This window comes from Balaenoptera physalus, assembly GCF_965194825.1.
Source record: "Balaenoptera physalus genome assembly, chromosome: 2".
NCBI lineage: Eukaryota > Metazoa > Chordata > Mammalia > Artiodactyla > Balaenopteridae > Balaenoptera > Balaenoptera physalus.
The window spans coordinates 114,043,091-114,060,284 of NC_138883.1; the positions used below are offsets into that span (position 1 = coordinate 114,043,091).

At 38.1% G+C, this 17,194-nt stretch overlaps 1 protein-coding gene and 1 long non-coding RNA gene across 8 annotated transcripts in view; one reads left to right on the forward strand and one right to left on the reverse strand.

Moving 5' to 3' along the window:
• Positions 1-11,983, forward strand: part of KIF23 (kinesin family member 23) — a gene marked incomplete at its 3' end in the record, with an annotated part of 45,448 nt that extends 33,465 nt beyond the window's left edge. For all 7 annotated transcript variants that reach the window (XM_082445842.1, XM_082445837.1, XM_082445839.1 and 4 more), the window contains one exon: positions 402-11,983. In XM_082445842.1, the coding sequence (XP_082301968.1) occupies positions 402-417 (16 nt within the window). The remainder of the gene's footprint in view (positions 1-401) is intronic.
• LOC309654219 overlaps positions 1-17,194 on the reverse strand; it is a 33,836-nt gene that overhangs the window by 8,340 nt on the left and 8,302 nt on the right. The window lies entirely within an intron of this gene.

The following is a 17,194-nucleotide window of genomic DNA, read 5'->3' on the forward strand; positions in this document are numbered from 1 at the left end:
CAGGGATGACAGCTCCTTGTGTAATTCATTCTTTCCTAATCCCCCTCTTGTTACAGCAAAAATTGTTCGCTAAAATAAAACAGAATGGCAGAATTTATGGCCCATTTTTCTCCCCATATTAATCAAACCCGCTGCTTTTCAAATATCTACCTATACAGGTCCATGTGTCCATTTTTGACACACGTATTCCTTAGGCAGTTTGGAAAGTCAATGCAACAGGATAAAGATGGAAAGTTCTGTTTTTTAAATTTAATACTAGATAAGCATATTTTATGTTATTTGCTTTCTTTGAAGGACTTTTAACTCTTCCCATGATAAAACAGGAATTCTCTCAAAGCCCTCCTAAAGGTTCATTGCAAAATTCTGCACTAAATGCTGGTTTTCATGTTTTTTCATTTTAGGCGCAAGAAACCATGAATTGACAGTCCCAATAACAAAAGAACATTTTCATTTGTGTTGGTGATGTCTCCAAAGCAATACCAGAAGGAGTCTTCTGAATGAATCATCTTGTAGAACTCCAGCTTTGTTGAATACCACAGACCTCAGATATATCATCATACACTGGCCTACATAAAGATTCCCCCATGGCTCCAAAGATATCTAGGATTCTACAAACTTTTTTTATATTATACACCTTGCCATATTTAATATTAATAGCAGAGAAAGACCCCTCTTTCTCATGCCGTATGAACTTTTTTATAATGCTATTTTTTAAAATATTTCTTGTATACTTATAAACTAATTCATGCATGTATTTGTCTTGGGTGATTAAGGAAGGAAGAATATATCTAGATCACGCTTTGCTTTTTATTGTGACTTTTCTACTTCTTGTCTGAATATTTCTTAAGGGTTTATAAACAAAACAAATGCTGCTATTGATTAGCTGCAAGAATGCACTTTAGACATATATTTGACAATTCAAACTTTCAAAATAAATAAAGATGTCAGAGACTGGCCAATACTAAAACCATTTTAGGAAGGTGTTCTGAATTTTGTATGTATGTACTTTCTGACATTTAGATATACCAAAAGAATTGAAACAAAAAGCACTAAGAAATACAAGGTTGTGTGATAGTAATTTAACACTTAGTCCCAGAACCTAGCACTGTGCCTTGCATTTAGCTGGCACATTTGTGGGATGAATTAAAAGAAAGCACTAGAAATTTCTCTCACCACGTTGATACTTGTTTCAGCATGCAAAGGAACAGCTTCAAAAGGGGCTATTTCCTCTGCTGAAAACCAGGAATATTCTCCCAGCCCACTGGGTGTACTGCAGCCCCTGGGCAATCCTTCACACACAGACTGTGTTTGATTTGGAATCTTACTTCATTCAACTTAGGGTTTCAAGCCCAGCACTCATCAGTCTCCAGGTATGAAAATTTTAAATTATTGATATTATACCCAACTCACATGCATAGATATAAGGTAGAGGAGCAAGTGATGGCAGCATCACAGCAGTGTGAGTTGTAAATAAAAGAGGGAAAAAAACGGAACAACTAATGGGTCGTTCATAACTGAACAAAAGTATCTCTCTACATTACACCAGAACATCCAAAAGATTTCTACCGATGAGCCCTTCGGAAGGTTAGGTGGATGGACCTTGGAGAGGGCTGCAGATCCAAGGGAGCTGCTGGGCCTGCCTCAGCCCCACTTGCTGTGGGCGCGGTGGGAAGCTAGACTGGAGAGTGCAGCACCGGGTGGACAGGAGGTCCAGCCAGCCCGACAGAGAACCAGGCACACTGGGGAGCGGACGGAGACCAGTTTGGAGGCAGAGGAGGAGCAGGAGCACACTGGGCGCCCACTGCCAGGGACAGCGGCCACCTCCCTCACAGAGGCCTCTAAGGGGCTGCCTGGCTGGTCACAGCTGGACGAACCTGTTTCTCTCCAGCAGCACGAATTCCTCAGGAGCCACCTCCCTGACGAGTGGAAGTGAAAAGAGGGAGACAAGAACAAAGGGCACTGAAGTATCTCACTCCCTGCCGTCTGCCTCAGATTTCAGCAGGAGGTCCATGCATGGCCCTCTGGGGGCTCCCCGCAGTGGAGGATCTCCCTGCCAGGCTGTGGGCAACCACAAGGGCTGAGCCCACACGTGCCCACTCTGCTGCCAGCTTTTTTACAGGTACTCCCTAGCACAGCCCCAGAGCCAGCTCAGGTAGAGAAACCGAAAACTTGAGCTATGGTGCCACCTTCTGGAGAATAAAAGCAAGGTTTCTAATTGCCAGTGTTGAACAAAGTAAGCAACTAATAAAAGAAAAATGTGTCAGGGGCACATTTTACCAAGCACTATGAAAAATCACGGTGATATGGTATCACAATGAGAAAAACAATAATTCTCCAGCAACTGAACCCGAAGGCACAGAATACTGTGATCTGATAAAGAATTAAAAACAGCTGTGATGAAGGATTTATTTGCTGAGCTACAAGAAAACTCAGGCAATTCAAGAATACAGAAATAAAGTTACTGAATGTAAGGTGTTGTTTACCAAATATACTGAACTTTTTAAAAAGAACCAGACAAATTCTGGAGCTGAAGAATTCAATGAATGAGATCAAGAATGTACAGAAAGCTTAGGAAATAAGGCAGATGAGATCTGGGAAAGAATCTGCAACTCGGAGGGTAGAAATTTAGAAACGACTCAGGAGGAGAGAGAACTAAGATTTTTAAAAAGTGAAGAAAACCTACGAGAACTCTCATATATGACGAGAAAATAAATATAAGAATAATGGTCTACCAGAAGGAGCAGAGAGAGAGAGGGGAGCAGAGAGTGTGTATTTAAAAAAATAATAGCTGAGAATCTCCCAAGCCTGGGGAGGGAATTGGATATAAAAGTCCAAGAAGCTAACAGGACACCCTATTATCTCAATGCAAAAAAATCTCCAAAACACACTATAATGAAACTGTCAAAAATCAAAGGAAAAAAAAGAAAAAATCTTAAAGGCATCTAGGGGTTAAAAAAAAAAGTAACCTACAAAGGAATCCCCACAAGGCTATCAGTGGATTTCCCAGCAGAAATTCTACAGGCCAGGAGAGAGTGGAATGACATATTCAAAGTGTTGAAGATAAATACAGCCAGCCAAGAATACTTTATCCAGCGAAGTTGACCTTCAGCTATGAAGGAGAAATAAAGGCTTTCCCAGACAAACAAAACCTGCCATGCAGGAAATGCTGAAAGGAGTTCTTCAGCTGAAACAGAATGATGCTAATTAGTGACATAAAAACAAATGAAAGTACACATAAAAAGAGGTAAATTGGGACATCAAAAGTATAAAAGGGGAGGAGTAAAAATGGTTGAATCTTTATAGGTGAATGAGAACAAGGTGCTATCAACAGCATGAAAAGAACTATTTTACCTATGAGATATATTATAAGCCACAAGGTAACCACAAAACAAAAATCTAGAGGCATGAAACATTAAAAAAAAAAAAAGGGTGGGAGTGGGGGGAAGACTGAACAAATCACTAAGGAAAACCACCACTTTACAAAGGTAGAAACAAAAAAAAAAGAAAGGAGACAGAAAGGAGTGATACCAATAATCACTTCAAATATATGATATCACTTATACGTGGAATCCAAAAAAAAAAAAAAAAAAGATACAAATGAACCTATTCACAAAACAGAAACAGACTCACAGACTAAGAAAATAAACTTCTGGTTACCAAAGGTTACCAAAGGGGAGGGATAAGTTCACAGTTTGGGATTGATGCATCCACGCTACTATATTTAAAATATCTAAAATGAAAAGACAACCCACAGAATGGGATTTGTAAATGATGCTACCCACAAGGGATTAATCTCCAAAATATACAAACAGCTCACGCAGCTCAATATCAAAAACAAACAAACAAAACAACCCAATCAAAAACAACCCAAATCTAAATAGACATTTCTCCAAAGAAGATAGACAGATGGCCAAAAAGCACATGAAAAGATGCTCAACATCACTAATTATTATTAGAGAAATGCAAATCAAAACTACGAGACATCACCTCACATTGGTCAGAATAGCCATCATCAAAAAATCTACAAATAATATATGCTGGAGAGAGTGTAGAGAAAAGGGAACCCTCCTACACTGTTGGTGGAAATGTAAACTGGTACAGCCACTATGGAGAACAGTGTGGAGGTTCCTTACAAAACTAAAAATAGAACTACCGTATGACCCAGCAATCCCATGCCCAGGCACCTACCCAAAGAAAACCATAATTTGAAAACATACATGCACCCCAATGTTCATTGTAGCACTATTTACAATAGCCAGGATATGGAAGAAACCTAAATATCCATCAACAGAGGAATGGATAAAGATGTGTACATATATACAATGGAATATTACTCAGCCATAAAAAAGAACAAAATAATGCCCCTTGCAGCAACATGGATGGACCTAGAGATTGTCATACTGAGTAAAGTAAGTCAGACAGAGAAAGGGACTTCCCTGGTGGTCCAGTGGGTACTACGAGCTCCCAATGCAGGGGGCCCAGGTTTGATCCCTGGTCAGGGAACTAGATCTCTCATGCATGTCGCAACTAAGAGTTCGCATGCCACAACTAAGCGTCTGCATGCCGCCACTAAGAAGTACGCATGCCGCAACTAAGAAGTACGCATGCCGCAACTAAGAGCCCACATGCCGCAACTAAGACCCAGTGCAGCCTAAATAAATATTAAAAAAAAAACCAGAAAGACAAATATCAGATTATATCACTTATATGCAGAATCTAAAAAAAAAAAAAAAAAAGGATACAAATGAACCTGTTTACAAAACAGAAAGACTCCCAGACTTAGGAAACAAATTTATGGTTACCAAAGGGGAGGAATAAATTGGGAGTTTGGAATTGACATATACACACTACTATATTTAAAACAGATAACAACAAGGACCTATTGTATAGCACAGGGAACTCTGCTAAATATTCTGTAATAACCTAAATGGGAAAAGAATTTGAAAAAGAATAGATACATGTATATGTATAACTGAACTACTTTGCTGTACACCTGAAACTAACATGACATTCTTTTTTTATTAATTAATTAATTTTTTTTTGGCTGTGTTGGGTCTTCGTTGCTGTGCGAGGGCTTTCTCTAGTTGTGGCAAGCAGGGGCCACTCTTCATCATGGTGCACGGGCCTCTCACTCTCACGGCCTCTCTTCTTGCGGAGCACAGGCTCCAGATGCGCAGGCTCAGTAGTTGTGGCTCACGGGCCTAGTTGCTCCACGGCATGTGGGGTCTTCCCAGACCAGGGCTCGAACCCGTGTCCCCTGCATTAGCAGGCAGATTCTCAACCACTGCGCCACCAGGGAAGCCCTAACACAACATTGTTAATCAACTACACTCCAATATAAAATATAAATTAAAAAAAGACTAAATCAGGAAAAAATAGAAAATATGAACAGATCAATAATAGCCAACTAGATTAAGTCTGTAATAATAAACCTCCCAACAGAGAAAACCCCAGGACCAGATGGCTACACTGGTGAATTCTACCAAACATTCAAAGAATAATCAACATCAATCCTTCCCAAACTCTTACAAAAATTTGAGAAGGTAATACTTCCAAACTGGTTCTATTGATATGAGGCCAGCAATACCCTGAAGCCAAAACCAGATAAGGACACCACAGAAATGAAAACGATAGTTCAATATCCCTGATGAATACAGGAACAAAAACTCTCAACAAAGTATCAGCAAATTGAATTCAAGAACTCTTAAGAAGGATTGTACACCATGACCAAGCGGGATTTATGCCTTGTATGCAAGGATGGTTCAACATGTGCAAATCAATAAACATAATATATATTCATAAAATGAAAGATAAAAGTCACGTGATCATCTCAATAGATGCAGAAAAAACATTTAACAAAATACAACATCCTTTCATGATAAAAACCTTTAGCAGATTGGGTATAGAAGGAACATACCTAAACATGATAAATGTCATGTATAACAAATGCAAACCTAACATTATACTCAATGGAGAAAGACTAAAAGCTTTTCTTTTAAGATCAGGAATAAGACAAGGATGTCCACTCTCACCATTCTTATTCAATATAGTATTGGAAGCCCTAGATAGTGTAACTAGGCAAGCCAAAGAAATAAAAGGCATCCAAATTGGGGAAGAATAAGTTACTCTTCCTGTATATAGAAATGCAGGTGATATGATCCTGTATAACCTGTATAAAGATAATCCCAAAGACTCTACTAAAAAACTGTTGGAACTAATCAATGATGTCAGTAAAGTTGCAGGACACAACATCAACATACAGAAATTAGTTGCATTTCTATACACTAAGGAAAAACATATGAAAAAGAAATGAAACTATCCCATTTGCAACAGCATCGAAACAGTAACATACTTAGGAGTAATTTTTTTTTTTTTTAATTTTTTTGGTTGTGCCTCGTGGCATGTGGGATCTTAGTTCCCTGAACAGAAATCAAACCCACACCCCCTGCAGTGGAAGTGCACAGTCTTAACCACTGGACTACCAGGTAAGTCCCAGGAATAAATTTAACCAAGGAAGTGAAAGATATGTACAACAAAAATTATAAGACTGCTGAAAGAAGTCAAAGAAGACACAACAAATAGAAAAATATCTGTGCTCATGGATCAGAAGAATTAATATTGTTAAAATGTCTATAATACTCAAAACCATCTATAGATTCAATGCAATCCCCATCAAAATATCAACAGTATTCTTCACAGAAATAGAAAAAAAATCCTAAAATTTGTATGGAACCACAAAAGACCCCAAATAGCCAAAGTAATCCTGAAGAAAAAGAACAAAGCTGGAGGTATCACACACTTCCTGATTTCAAACTGTACTACAAAGCTACAGTAATAAAAACAGTATGGTACTGGCACAAAAATAGACACATAGAGCAAGAACAGAATAAAGAGCCCAGAATTAACCCCAGCCTACATGGTCAACTAATATTCAACAAGGGAGCCAAGAGCACCCAAAGTGGAGAAGACAGTTTCTTCAACAAATGGTGCTGGGAAACTGGATTAACATATGTTGAGCAATGAAATTAAACCCATACCTTACATCACTCACAAAAATTAACTCAAAATGTATCACAGACTAAAACATAAGATCTGATACTATAAAACTCCTAGAATGAAACATAGGGAAGAAGTTTCTCAACATTGGTTTTGGCATTGATTTTTTTTGGATATGACAACAAAAGTACAAACAACAAAAGCAAAAATCAACAATCAACAAATGGGAGTACATCAAGCTTAAAAGGTTTTGCACAGTAAGGTACAATTAACAAAATGAATAGGCAACCTACAAAACGAGAGAAAATTTTTACAAACTATGTATCAGATAAAGGGTTAATATCCAAAACATATTTAAAAAACTCATACAACTCAATATCAGAAAAACAAACAAGAAACCCCAATCTGATTAAAAAGTGAGTAGAAGAACTAAACAGACATTTTTTCAAAGAATACTTTCAAATGGCTAATGGGTTCATGAAAAGATGCTCAATATCACTAATCATCAGGGAAATGCAAATTAAAATCACAGTGAGCTATCACCTCATGCCTGTTAAGAATGGCAATCATCAAGAAGACAAGAGGTAACAAGTGCTGGCAAGGATGTGAAGAAAAGGTAACCCTTACGCACTGTCAGTGGGAATGTAAATGGTGCAGGCACTATGGAAAACAGTACGGAGGTTCCTCAAAAAATTAAAAGTAGAACCACCATATGATCCAGACATCAAAGATAAATAATAAATAAGTACTTCTAGATATCTATCTGAAGACAACGAAAATGCTACCTTGAAAAGATATCTACACCCCCATGTTCATTGCAGCATTATTTACAATAGCCAAGACATGGAAACAACCTAAGCATCCACCAATGAATGAATGGACAAAGAAAATGTGTTATATATAATAACAATGGGATATTATTCAACTATAAAAAGGAATGAAATCTTGCCATTTGAGACGACATGGATAAACCCTGAGCACATTCTGCTAAGCGAGATAAGTTAGACAAGTACTGTCTGATGTCACTTATATGTGGAATTTTAAAAAACCAAACTTGTAAAACTCGAGAGTAATATGGTGGTTACTTGGGGATAGGAGGTGGGAGGACAGGAAAGATGTTACGTTTACTTGCAACAAGTATAAATAAGCCCTAGAGATATAACGCACAGTACAGTGAATATAGACAACAATACTGTATTATAAACATCAAACTTCCTAAGAGACTAGAACTTGATTATTCCAACTAGTAAAAAGAAAGAATAATTATGAAATGTGATAGAGGTGCTAAGTATTGCTACAATGGCAATATTATATAAATGATCTAACTATACATTATAAGGTGCTGAACACCTTAAAATTACACAAGGTTATATGTCAAATATATTTCAATAAAAAATGAAAAGTAGATTTTTGCAATTGTAAAAAAAAAAGAAAGCACTAGATAATATAAAATAATTTGCCACTAAATTCACAAATTCAACGAATTGCCTGACAACCATAATATATATGTATTAAGTATGCTCTTCTAGACATTTCAACAAAAAACAAGGTTGGGGGACAACATAAATTAGAAGTACTACTGAACATCATGGCGAAATATCCATTCTTATCTGGGTGAACATACATTTTTCTCTAAGTTAGCTTTTTTTTTTTTTGAGGCTGAACTTTTTTATTACTAAAATTATAGTTTATCTGTTTTTTATTAATAGTGAAGGCATGATATTAGTCCTACCAAACGCAGATTCAAAGGTTAAGGAAAAAGACAAAATCCACTTTCTTGTCACTAATAGTATAGTAGTAAGCAGTGTCATAGGTGTGTTTCTAGAATGCTTCAGAGCACCTCTCTCAACAGATGCTACTGTATTTCATCTTTCTATTTCTTGACTATTTTTATTTTTTTAAAATATCACATTGCTTAGTCTTTTGAAATACTTTTTTTTTTGGCCATGCCACGTGGCTTTTGGGATCTCAGTTCCCTGACCAGGGATCAAACCCGGGTCCCAAGCAGAAGCGTGGAGTCCTAACCACTGGACCGCCAGGGAATTCCTGTGAAATACATCTTAACAGGAAGTTTTTACTATGACACGGGGACGTGGGGTAGTAGAATGTCTGCACAGTATGTTGAATCTAGTAAGCCTCTGAACTACACAAAATAAAGGGAAATGCATGGGCAGTTGATGTTTTGCTTAAATAGTTCTCAAATAGTCATGAAAAATAGCTGTAGTTAATTGGATGCTCAGTCTCTGATGCCCTGTAAAGGTGTTATTTATCATTTACAGGTGAAGAAATAGATAGAAAGAGTTAATGACCTGCTCAAGGACCCCCCAAAGTCATAAATGATGGAGCTGATTTTTAAACCCAAGTCTGACATCAAAGCTGTTAACTACTTTGCTAATGACTGTGACTCATTTTTATAGTTTAACTAAAAATTTCTTAGCCCTAGTCAATTTCACCTGATAATTTCTGATGTTTTACAAAACAGGACTAGTTTTTAGTCTTTTCTTATTGGTTTATAGAACTTTATATATCCTTTGGGTACTCTGGGCTTCATATCTTCTCCCAATCTGACTTTCTTTTCCCACTTTGGTTATAGTATTTTTTTAAAAAAAACCTAAGGGACTTCCCTGGTGGTCCAGTGGTTAAGACTCCACGCTCCCAATGTAGGGGGCCCGAGTTCAGTCCTCCCCGGTCGGGGAACTAGATCCCGCATGCTGCAACTAAGAGCCTGCATGCTGCAACAAAGATCCTACATGCCGCATCTAAGACCCGGTGCAGCCAAATAAATAAATAAAAACTTAATTTTTAGAAAAGTTTAAGACTTACAGAATAATTGGAGGATAGTATAGAGAGCTCCCACATATCTCACAGCTAGCTGTCCCTATTTTTTTTCTTTTTAATGATATCTTTATTGAAAATTTTTGAAATTTACTGAAAAAGTCATTAATTTTAATAATCTCTTTATAGTCTCTATTTGATGAGACACTGTCAACACTTCTTCCTTTGTTTCTTTAAGCATGGTTTCCTTTGGTTCTTTGAACATATTTATAATGGCTACTTTAAGGTCTTTATTAAATCTAATATGCGATTGTTCTCACCGGCAATTTTTGTTGCCTATTTCCCCAAACATGTAGGTTTTCCTTTCTTTGTATGTCTTGCATTCTTTTTTTTCCCTTTGGAAACTAGACATTTTAGGTAATATAGCAAGACTAGGTGTTGGTTCTCTGGCTTTTTGCTTATTTGTTTAGTGATTGGCTTGATGAGTCTAGTGAAGTCTGTTTTCTCCCCACACTGCGAAACATCTAACGTTGCTCTTAGATGGAGCAGCCTTGAGCATGCACAGTCACTCTGGGATGGCAGTGATTTCGGCAGGGCTCTCTTTGACTGTTTCTTTCCCTGGACACAACCAGCGGTTAAGCCCCACTGATTGACAAGCTGCCCCTATTTTTTAACACACCAATATATTTGTTACAATTAATAAACCAGTATTGATATATTAACTAAAGTCCATATTGTATTTAGGTTTCCTTAGTTTTTACCTAATATCTTTTGTCTTTCCCAAAATTCCACGCAGGAAACCATATTACATTCAGTCATTGTGTTTCCTTAGGCTCTTCTTGGCTGTGACAGTTTTTCAGACTTGGTCTTTTCAGACTTTTGGCTTTTATCGGATTGGCCAAAAAGTGCCTTCGGTCTTCAAGTAAAAATAAAAGACACGTTTTTCATTTTCACCAAGAACTTTATTGAGCAACGTATTCACCCTTCTGTTCCACTACCTTCTGCCATTTTTCAGGCAACTTCATAATGCCATCTTCCCAAAACTTTTTATCTTTTTGAGCAAATAACTGTTCTGGATGCTTTTTACAGTCTTCCAGAGAACTGAAATTTTTTTCCATTAAGAAAATTTTGTAAAGACCAAAATAAATGGAAATCCTGAAGGTGCAATGTCTGGTAAATATGGCAGATGAATCAGAACTTGCCAGCCAAGCTGTAACAGTTTTTTTTTTTTTTAAATAAATTTATTTATTTTTGGCTGCGTTGGGTCTTCACTGCTGCACGCAGGCTTTCTCTAGTTGCGGCGAGAGGCGGCTACTCTGTTGTGGTGCACGGGTTTCTCATTGCAGTGGCTTCTCTTGTTGTGGAGCACAGGCTCTAGGTGCCCGGGCTTCAATAGTTGTGGCACATGAGCTCAGTAGTTGTGGCTCACGGGCTCTATCTAGAGCGCAGGCTCAGTATTTTTGGTGCACGGGCTTATTTGCTCCGCAGCATGTGGGATCCTCCCGAACCAGGGATCGAACCCGTGTCCCCTGCTTTGGCAAGCAATTCTTAACCACTGCGCCACCAGGGAAGTCCACAAGCTATAACAGTTTTTGCCTGGTCATCAAAGAAACATGTGGTCTTGAATTATCCTGATGGAATATTATGCATTTTCTGTTGACTAATTCTGGATGCTTTTCATTGAGTGCTGCTTTCAGTTGGTCTAATTGGGAGCAGTACTTGTTGGAATTAACCGTTTGGTTTTCCACAAGGATCTCATAATAGAGGACTCCCTTCCAATCCCACCGAATACACAACATCACCTTCTTTGGATAAAGACCAGCCTTTGGTGTGGCTGGTGGTGGGCCATTTCGATTGACATAACCAAGCTGGTGCAAATGATTTTCAGCACTTGATTTGGGTATTCTGAGTATGTCGGCTATCTCTCGTGTGGTATAATGTTGACTGTTCTCAATGAATGCCTCGATTTGATCGCTATCAACTTCAACTGGTCTACACGACCGTGGAGCATCCTCCAGTGAGAAATCTCCAGCACGAAACTTCGCAAACCACTTTTAACGTGTTCGGTCAGTCACAGCACCTTCTCCATACACTGCACAAATCTTTTTTTGCGTTTCAGTTGTGTTTTTACCTTTCTTGAAATAATAAAGCATAATATGCCAAAAATGTTGTTTTCTTCCATCTTCAATATTAAAATGGCTACACAAAAATTTACCAATTTTGATAAATCTTTTTTTAAATGCATGCTGATATTTCAACTGTCACATACAATCTAACAAAATTGTTTTGAATGAAGTTAAAGACAACTAAGCACTACTAGAGCCATCTTACGGAAAAAAAGTAATGAACCTTTTGGCCAACAGAATAGTTTTCAATTTTAATGTTATCAAACACATCAATCTTTTCCTTTCTATTCTGTGCCTAATGAAAATTTTCATACACTGATATCACAGAAAAACTCCTATGTTTTCCTCTAAAATTTTATAGTTTTGCTTTTCACATTATGTATGGTATGAGGAGGGAATTAAAAACATTCTTTCCCCACTCCCATACAGATAGAAAACTAGTTGTCCCACTGCTGGTTTTTGAAAAGGTACTCTTCCCCCTAACCACCTCTTTCCCACTTATAAAGCCATACCTGTGACCTTACCAAGTTCCCTTACAAATAGAGTGTATGTCTGGGTTCTCTGGTCTGATGGTCAGTTTATTTGTATGTCAATAACACTTTTAATTAATTCCATATGTATTTATCTGAGTACCTCCTATGTGCCAGGCACTGTTTTAGGAATAAGAAATGCAGCAGTAAACCACAGTTTGTGCCCTCAGTGAAATTTACATTAAAGTTAATCCTCCCTTATAACTAGAAAGCTATTAATGGCCTTTGATCCTTCCATTAAAACTTAAGGTCAATTTGTCAAATTCCACTGAAAAGCATAATGGAATTTTGATTGAAATTACACAATTTGGAGAGAATTACCCACTTTAAGATCCTTCTGGACTTCCCTGGTGGCACAGTGGTTAAGAATCTTCCTACCAATGCAGGGGACACGGGTTCGAGCCCTGGTCCAGGAAGATCTCACATGCCACGGAGCAACTAAGCCGTGCACCACAACTACTGAGTCTGTACTATAGAGCCCGTGAGCCACAACTACAGAATCCCTCACGCCTCGAGCCCATGCTCCACAACGAGAAGCCACCACAATGAGAAACCCATGCACCGCAACAAAGAGTAGCCCCCGCTCGCCGCAACTAGAGAAAACCTGCGTGCAGCAACCAGGACCCAACGCAGCCAAAAATAAATAATTAAAAAAAAAAAAAAAAAAAAATCCTTCCATCTGTGAATATATCACTCTTTTTAGTTTGCTTTTGATGTTGTTCCATAAAATTTTACGACTCTTCAAATGATGGCCATCCACATCTTGTTAAGATTTATTCCTAGAAACCATATGACTTTAATTGCTATTGTATGAGGTATATATTTTTTTAAATTTTTTATTTATTTATTTTTATTTTATTTATGGCTGTGTTGGGTCTTCGTTTCTGTGCGAGGGCCCTCTCTAGTTGTGGCAAGCGGGGGCCACTCTCCATCGCGGTGCGCGGGCCTCTCACTACCGTGGCCTCTCCTGCTGCGGAGCACAGGCTTCAGATGCGCAGGCTCAGCAACTGTGGCCCACGGGCCCAGCCACTCCGCGGCATGTGGGATCCTCCCAGACCAGGGCCCGAACCCGTGTCCCCTGCATCGGCAGGCAGACTCTCAACCACTGCGCCACCAGGGAAGCCCCTGAGGTATATTTTTTAATATTGTATCTTCTAATTGACTTCTGCTGAGTACAGGAATGCTGCTGGGTTTTGTATATTAATCTTGACTCTAGTAACCTTGCCAAACTACTTATTAATCTGAACTGTTTGTCTATGGAACCTCTTGGAACTTCTGGGTAAACAATCATATCATCTATGAATAATGAAGTTTACGACTTTCCAATTTTAATACTTTTTCTTATCTTCCGGAGATGGCTAAACTCTAAAATAGTAATTGGAACTGAAGCAGAGAAAGCAGGCATCCTTTTCTGTTCCTGATTTTAAGGAGTTTATTTCTAAAGTTTCATCATTAAGTATGATGTTTACGGTACATTTTTGGTAGATACCTTAGGATATGGAAGTTACCTTCTAACCCAGTTTTCTACAATCTATGGGAATAGTTACTTAATTTTATCAAGTGATTTTCTGAGTCTATAAGAAGTTCATGTAGATTTTCCTCTTTGTGAATGAATTATTTTTAATAGATTTCATTATGTTGAACTATCCTGTTTAGTAATGATATACCATATTTTTACATACAGTACAGATTCAGTTCATTAATTTTTTGGCTTTTCCCCCCCAGTTTAATTGAGATATAACTGACCGTAATATTTTATTTTGGAATGTGTTTACATTCATAACTGAGATGAGCCTATAATTTACCTTTCTCGCACTCTAAGGTTCAGGTTTTGTTACTATGGTTATAAAACAACTTGTGGAACAAAGTATTAATTTAATTCAAAAAGTATTTCTTATACAGATGGCCAATAGGCACATGAAAAGATGTTCAACATCGTTAATTATTACAGAAATGCGTATCAAAATTACAATAAGGTACCACTTCACACTGTCAGAATGGCCATCATTAAAAAATCCACAAATAACAAATGCTGGATGTGGCTGTAGAGCAAAGGGAATCCTCCTACACTGTTGGTGGGAATGTAAGTTGGTGCAGCCACTATGGAAAAGAGTATGAGAGTTCCTCAGAAAACTAAAAATAGAATTACCATATGATCCATCAATCCCACACCTGGGCATATATCCAGACAAAACTGTAATTCAAAAAGATACATGCACCCTGGGACTTCCCTGGTGGTCCAGTGGTTAAGAACCCACTTTCCAATGCAGGGGACATGGGTTCAATTCCTGGTCGGGGAACTAAGATCCCACATGCCACGGAGCAACTAAGACCATGAGCGCCGCAACTACTGAGCACACAAGCCACAACTAGAGAGCCCGCACGCCACAACTACAGAGCCCATGTGCTCTGGAGCCTGCACGCCACAACTACAGAGCCCACGTGCTCTGGCGCCCGCGCGCCACAACTAGAGAGCCCGCATGCCGCAACTACTGAGCCCACATGCCACAACTACAGAGAAGCTCGTGTGCCGCAATGAAAGATCCCCCATGCTGCAAAGAAGATCCCGTGCAACAAAGATCCAACGCAACCAAAAATAAATAAATAAATAAATAAATATTTTTTTAAAAAAGAGAATATCAGAAGTCAAAGAAGCTATTAAAGACTATCGGGATATTAGAAGACTCAAGAGACAACTGGAAATGGTTCCCACCGGTCAGAAACAAGATTATTAGAGCATCAAAAAGAATGGCAACTGTAATGTACTAAAATAAATAAAACATATATTTAAGAAAAAATAACTTCTCCCTTTGATTAAAAGAAAAAAAAAGATACATGCACTCCTATGTTCATAGCAGCACTATTCACAACAGCCAAGCCATGGAAACAATCTAAATGTCCATCGACAGATGAATGGATAAAGAAGATGTGGTACATATACACAATGGAATATTACTCAGCCATAAAAATGAAAGAAATAATGCCATTTGCAGCAACGTGATGCAACTAGAGATTATCATACTAAGTGAAGTAACTCAGAAAGAGAAAGACAGGGAGCACAGACAGCAGAAGCAAGAAGAACTACAATTCTACAGCCTGTAAAAGGAAAACCACATTCACAGAAAAACAGACAAAATGAAAAGGCACAGGACTTTGTACCAGATGAAGGAACAAGACAAAACCCCAGAAAAACAACTAAATGAAGTGGAGATAGGCAACCTTCCAGAAAAAGAATTCAGAATAATGATACTGAAGATGATCCAGGACCTCGGAAAAAGAATGGAGGCAAAGATCGAGAAGATGCAAGAATGTTTAACAAAGACCTAGAAGAATTAAAGAACAAACAAACAGAGATGAACAATACAATAACTGAAATGAAAACTACACTAGAAGGAATCAGTAGCAGAATAACTGAGGCAGAAGAACGGATAAGTGACCTGGAAGACAGAATGGTGGAATTCACTGCCATGGAACAGAATAAAGAAAAAAGAATGAAAAGAAATGAAGACAGCCTAAGAGACCTCTGGGACAACATTAAATGCAACAACATTTGCATTATATGGGTCCCAGAAGGAGAAGAGAGAGAGAAAGGACCAGAGAAAATATTTGAAGAGATTATAGTCGAAAACTTCCCTAACATGGGAAAGGAAATAGCCACCCAAGTCCAGGAAGTGCAGAGAGTCCCAGACAGGATAAACCCAAGGAGAAACATGCCGAGACACATAGTAATCAAATTGACAAAAATTAAAGGCAAAGAAATATCATTGAAAGCAACAAGGGGAAAACGACAAATAACATACAAGGGAACTCCCATAAGGTTAACAGCTGATTTCTCAGCAGAAACTCTGCAAGACAGAAAGGAGTGGCATGCTATATTTAAAGTGAAGAAAGGGAAGAACCTACAACCAAGATTACCTGGCAAGGATCTCATTCAGATTCAAATGGAGAAATCAAAAGCTTTACAGACAAGCAAAAGCTAAGAGAATTCAGCACCACCAAACCAGCTCTACAACAAATGCTAAAGGAACTTCTCTAAGTGGGAAACACAAGAGAAAAAAAGGACCTACAAAAACAAATCCCCCAAAATTAAGAAAATGGTAACAGGAACATACATATCGATAATTACCTTAAACATGAGTGGATTAAATGCTCCAACCAAAAGACACAGGCTCGCTGAATGGATACAAAAACAAGACCCATATATATGGTGTCTACAAGAGACCCACTTCAGACCTAGGGACACATACAGACTGAAAGTGAGGGGATGGAAAAAGATATTCCATGCAAATGGAAATCAAAAGAAAGCTGGAGTAGCAATACTCATTATCAGATAAAAGAGACTTTAAAATAAAGAGTGTTACAAGAGACAAGGAAGGACACTACATAATGATCAAGGGATCAATCCAAGAAGAAGATAGAACAATTATAACTATATATGCACTCAACATAGGAACACCTCAATACATAAGGCAACTGCTAACAGCTATAAAAGAGGAAATTGGCAGTAACACAATAATAGTGGGGGACTTTAACACCTCACTTACACCAATGGACAGATCATCCAAACAGAAAATTAATAAGGAAACACAAGCTTTAAATGACACAATAGACCAGATAGATTTAATTGATATTTACAGGACATTCCATCCAAAAACAGATTACACACTCTTCTCAAGCACACACAGAATATTCTCCAGGATAGATCACATCTTGGGTAACAAATCAAGCGTCAGTAAATTTAAGAAAACTGAAATCATATCAAGCATC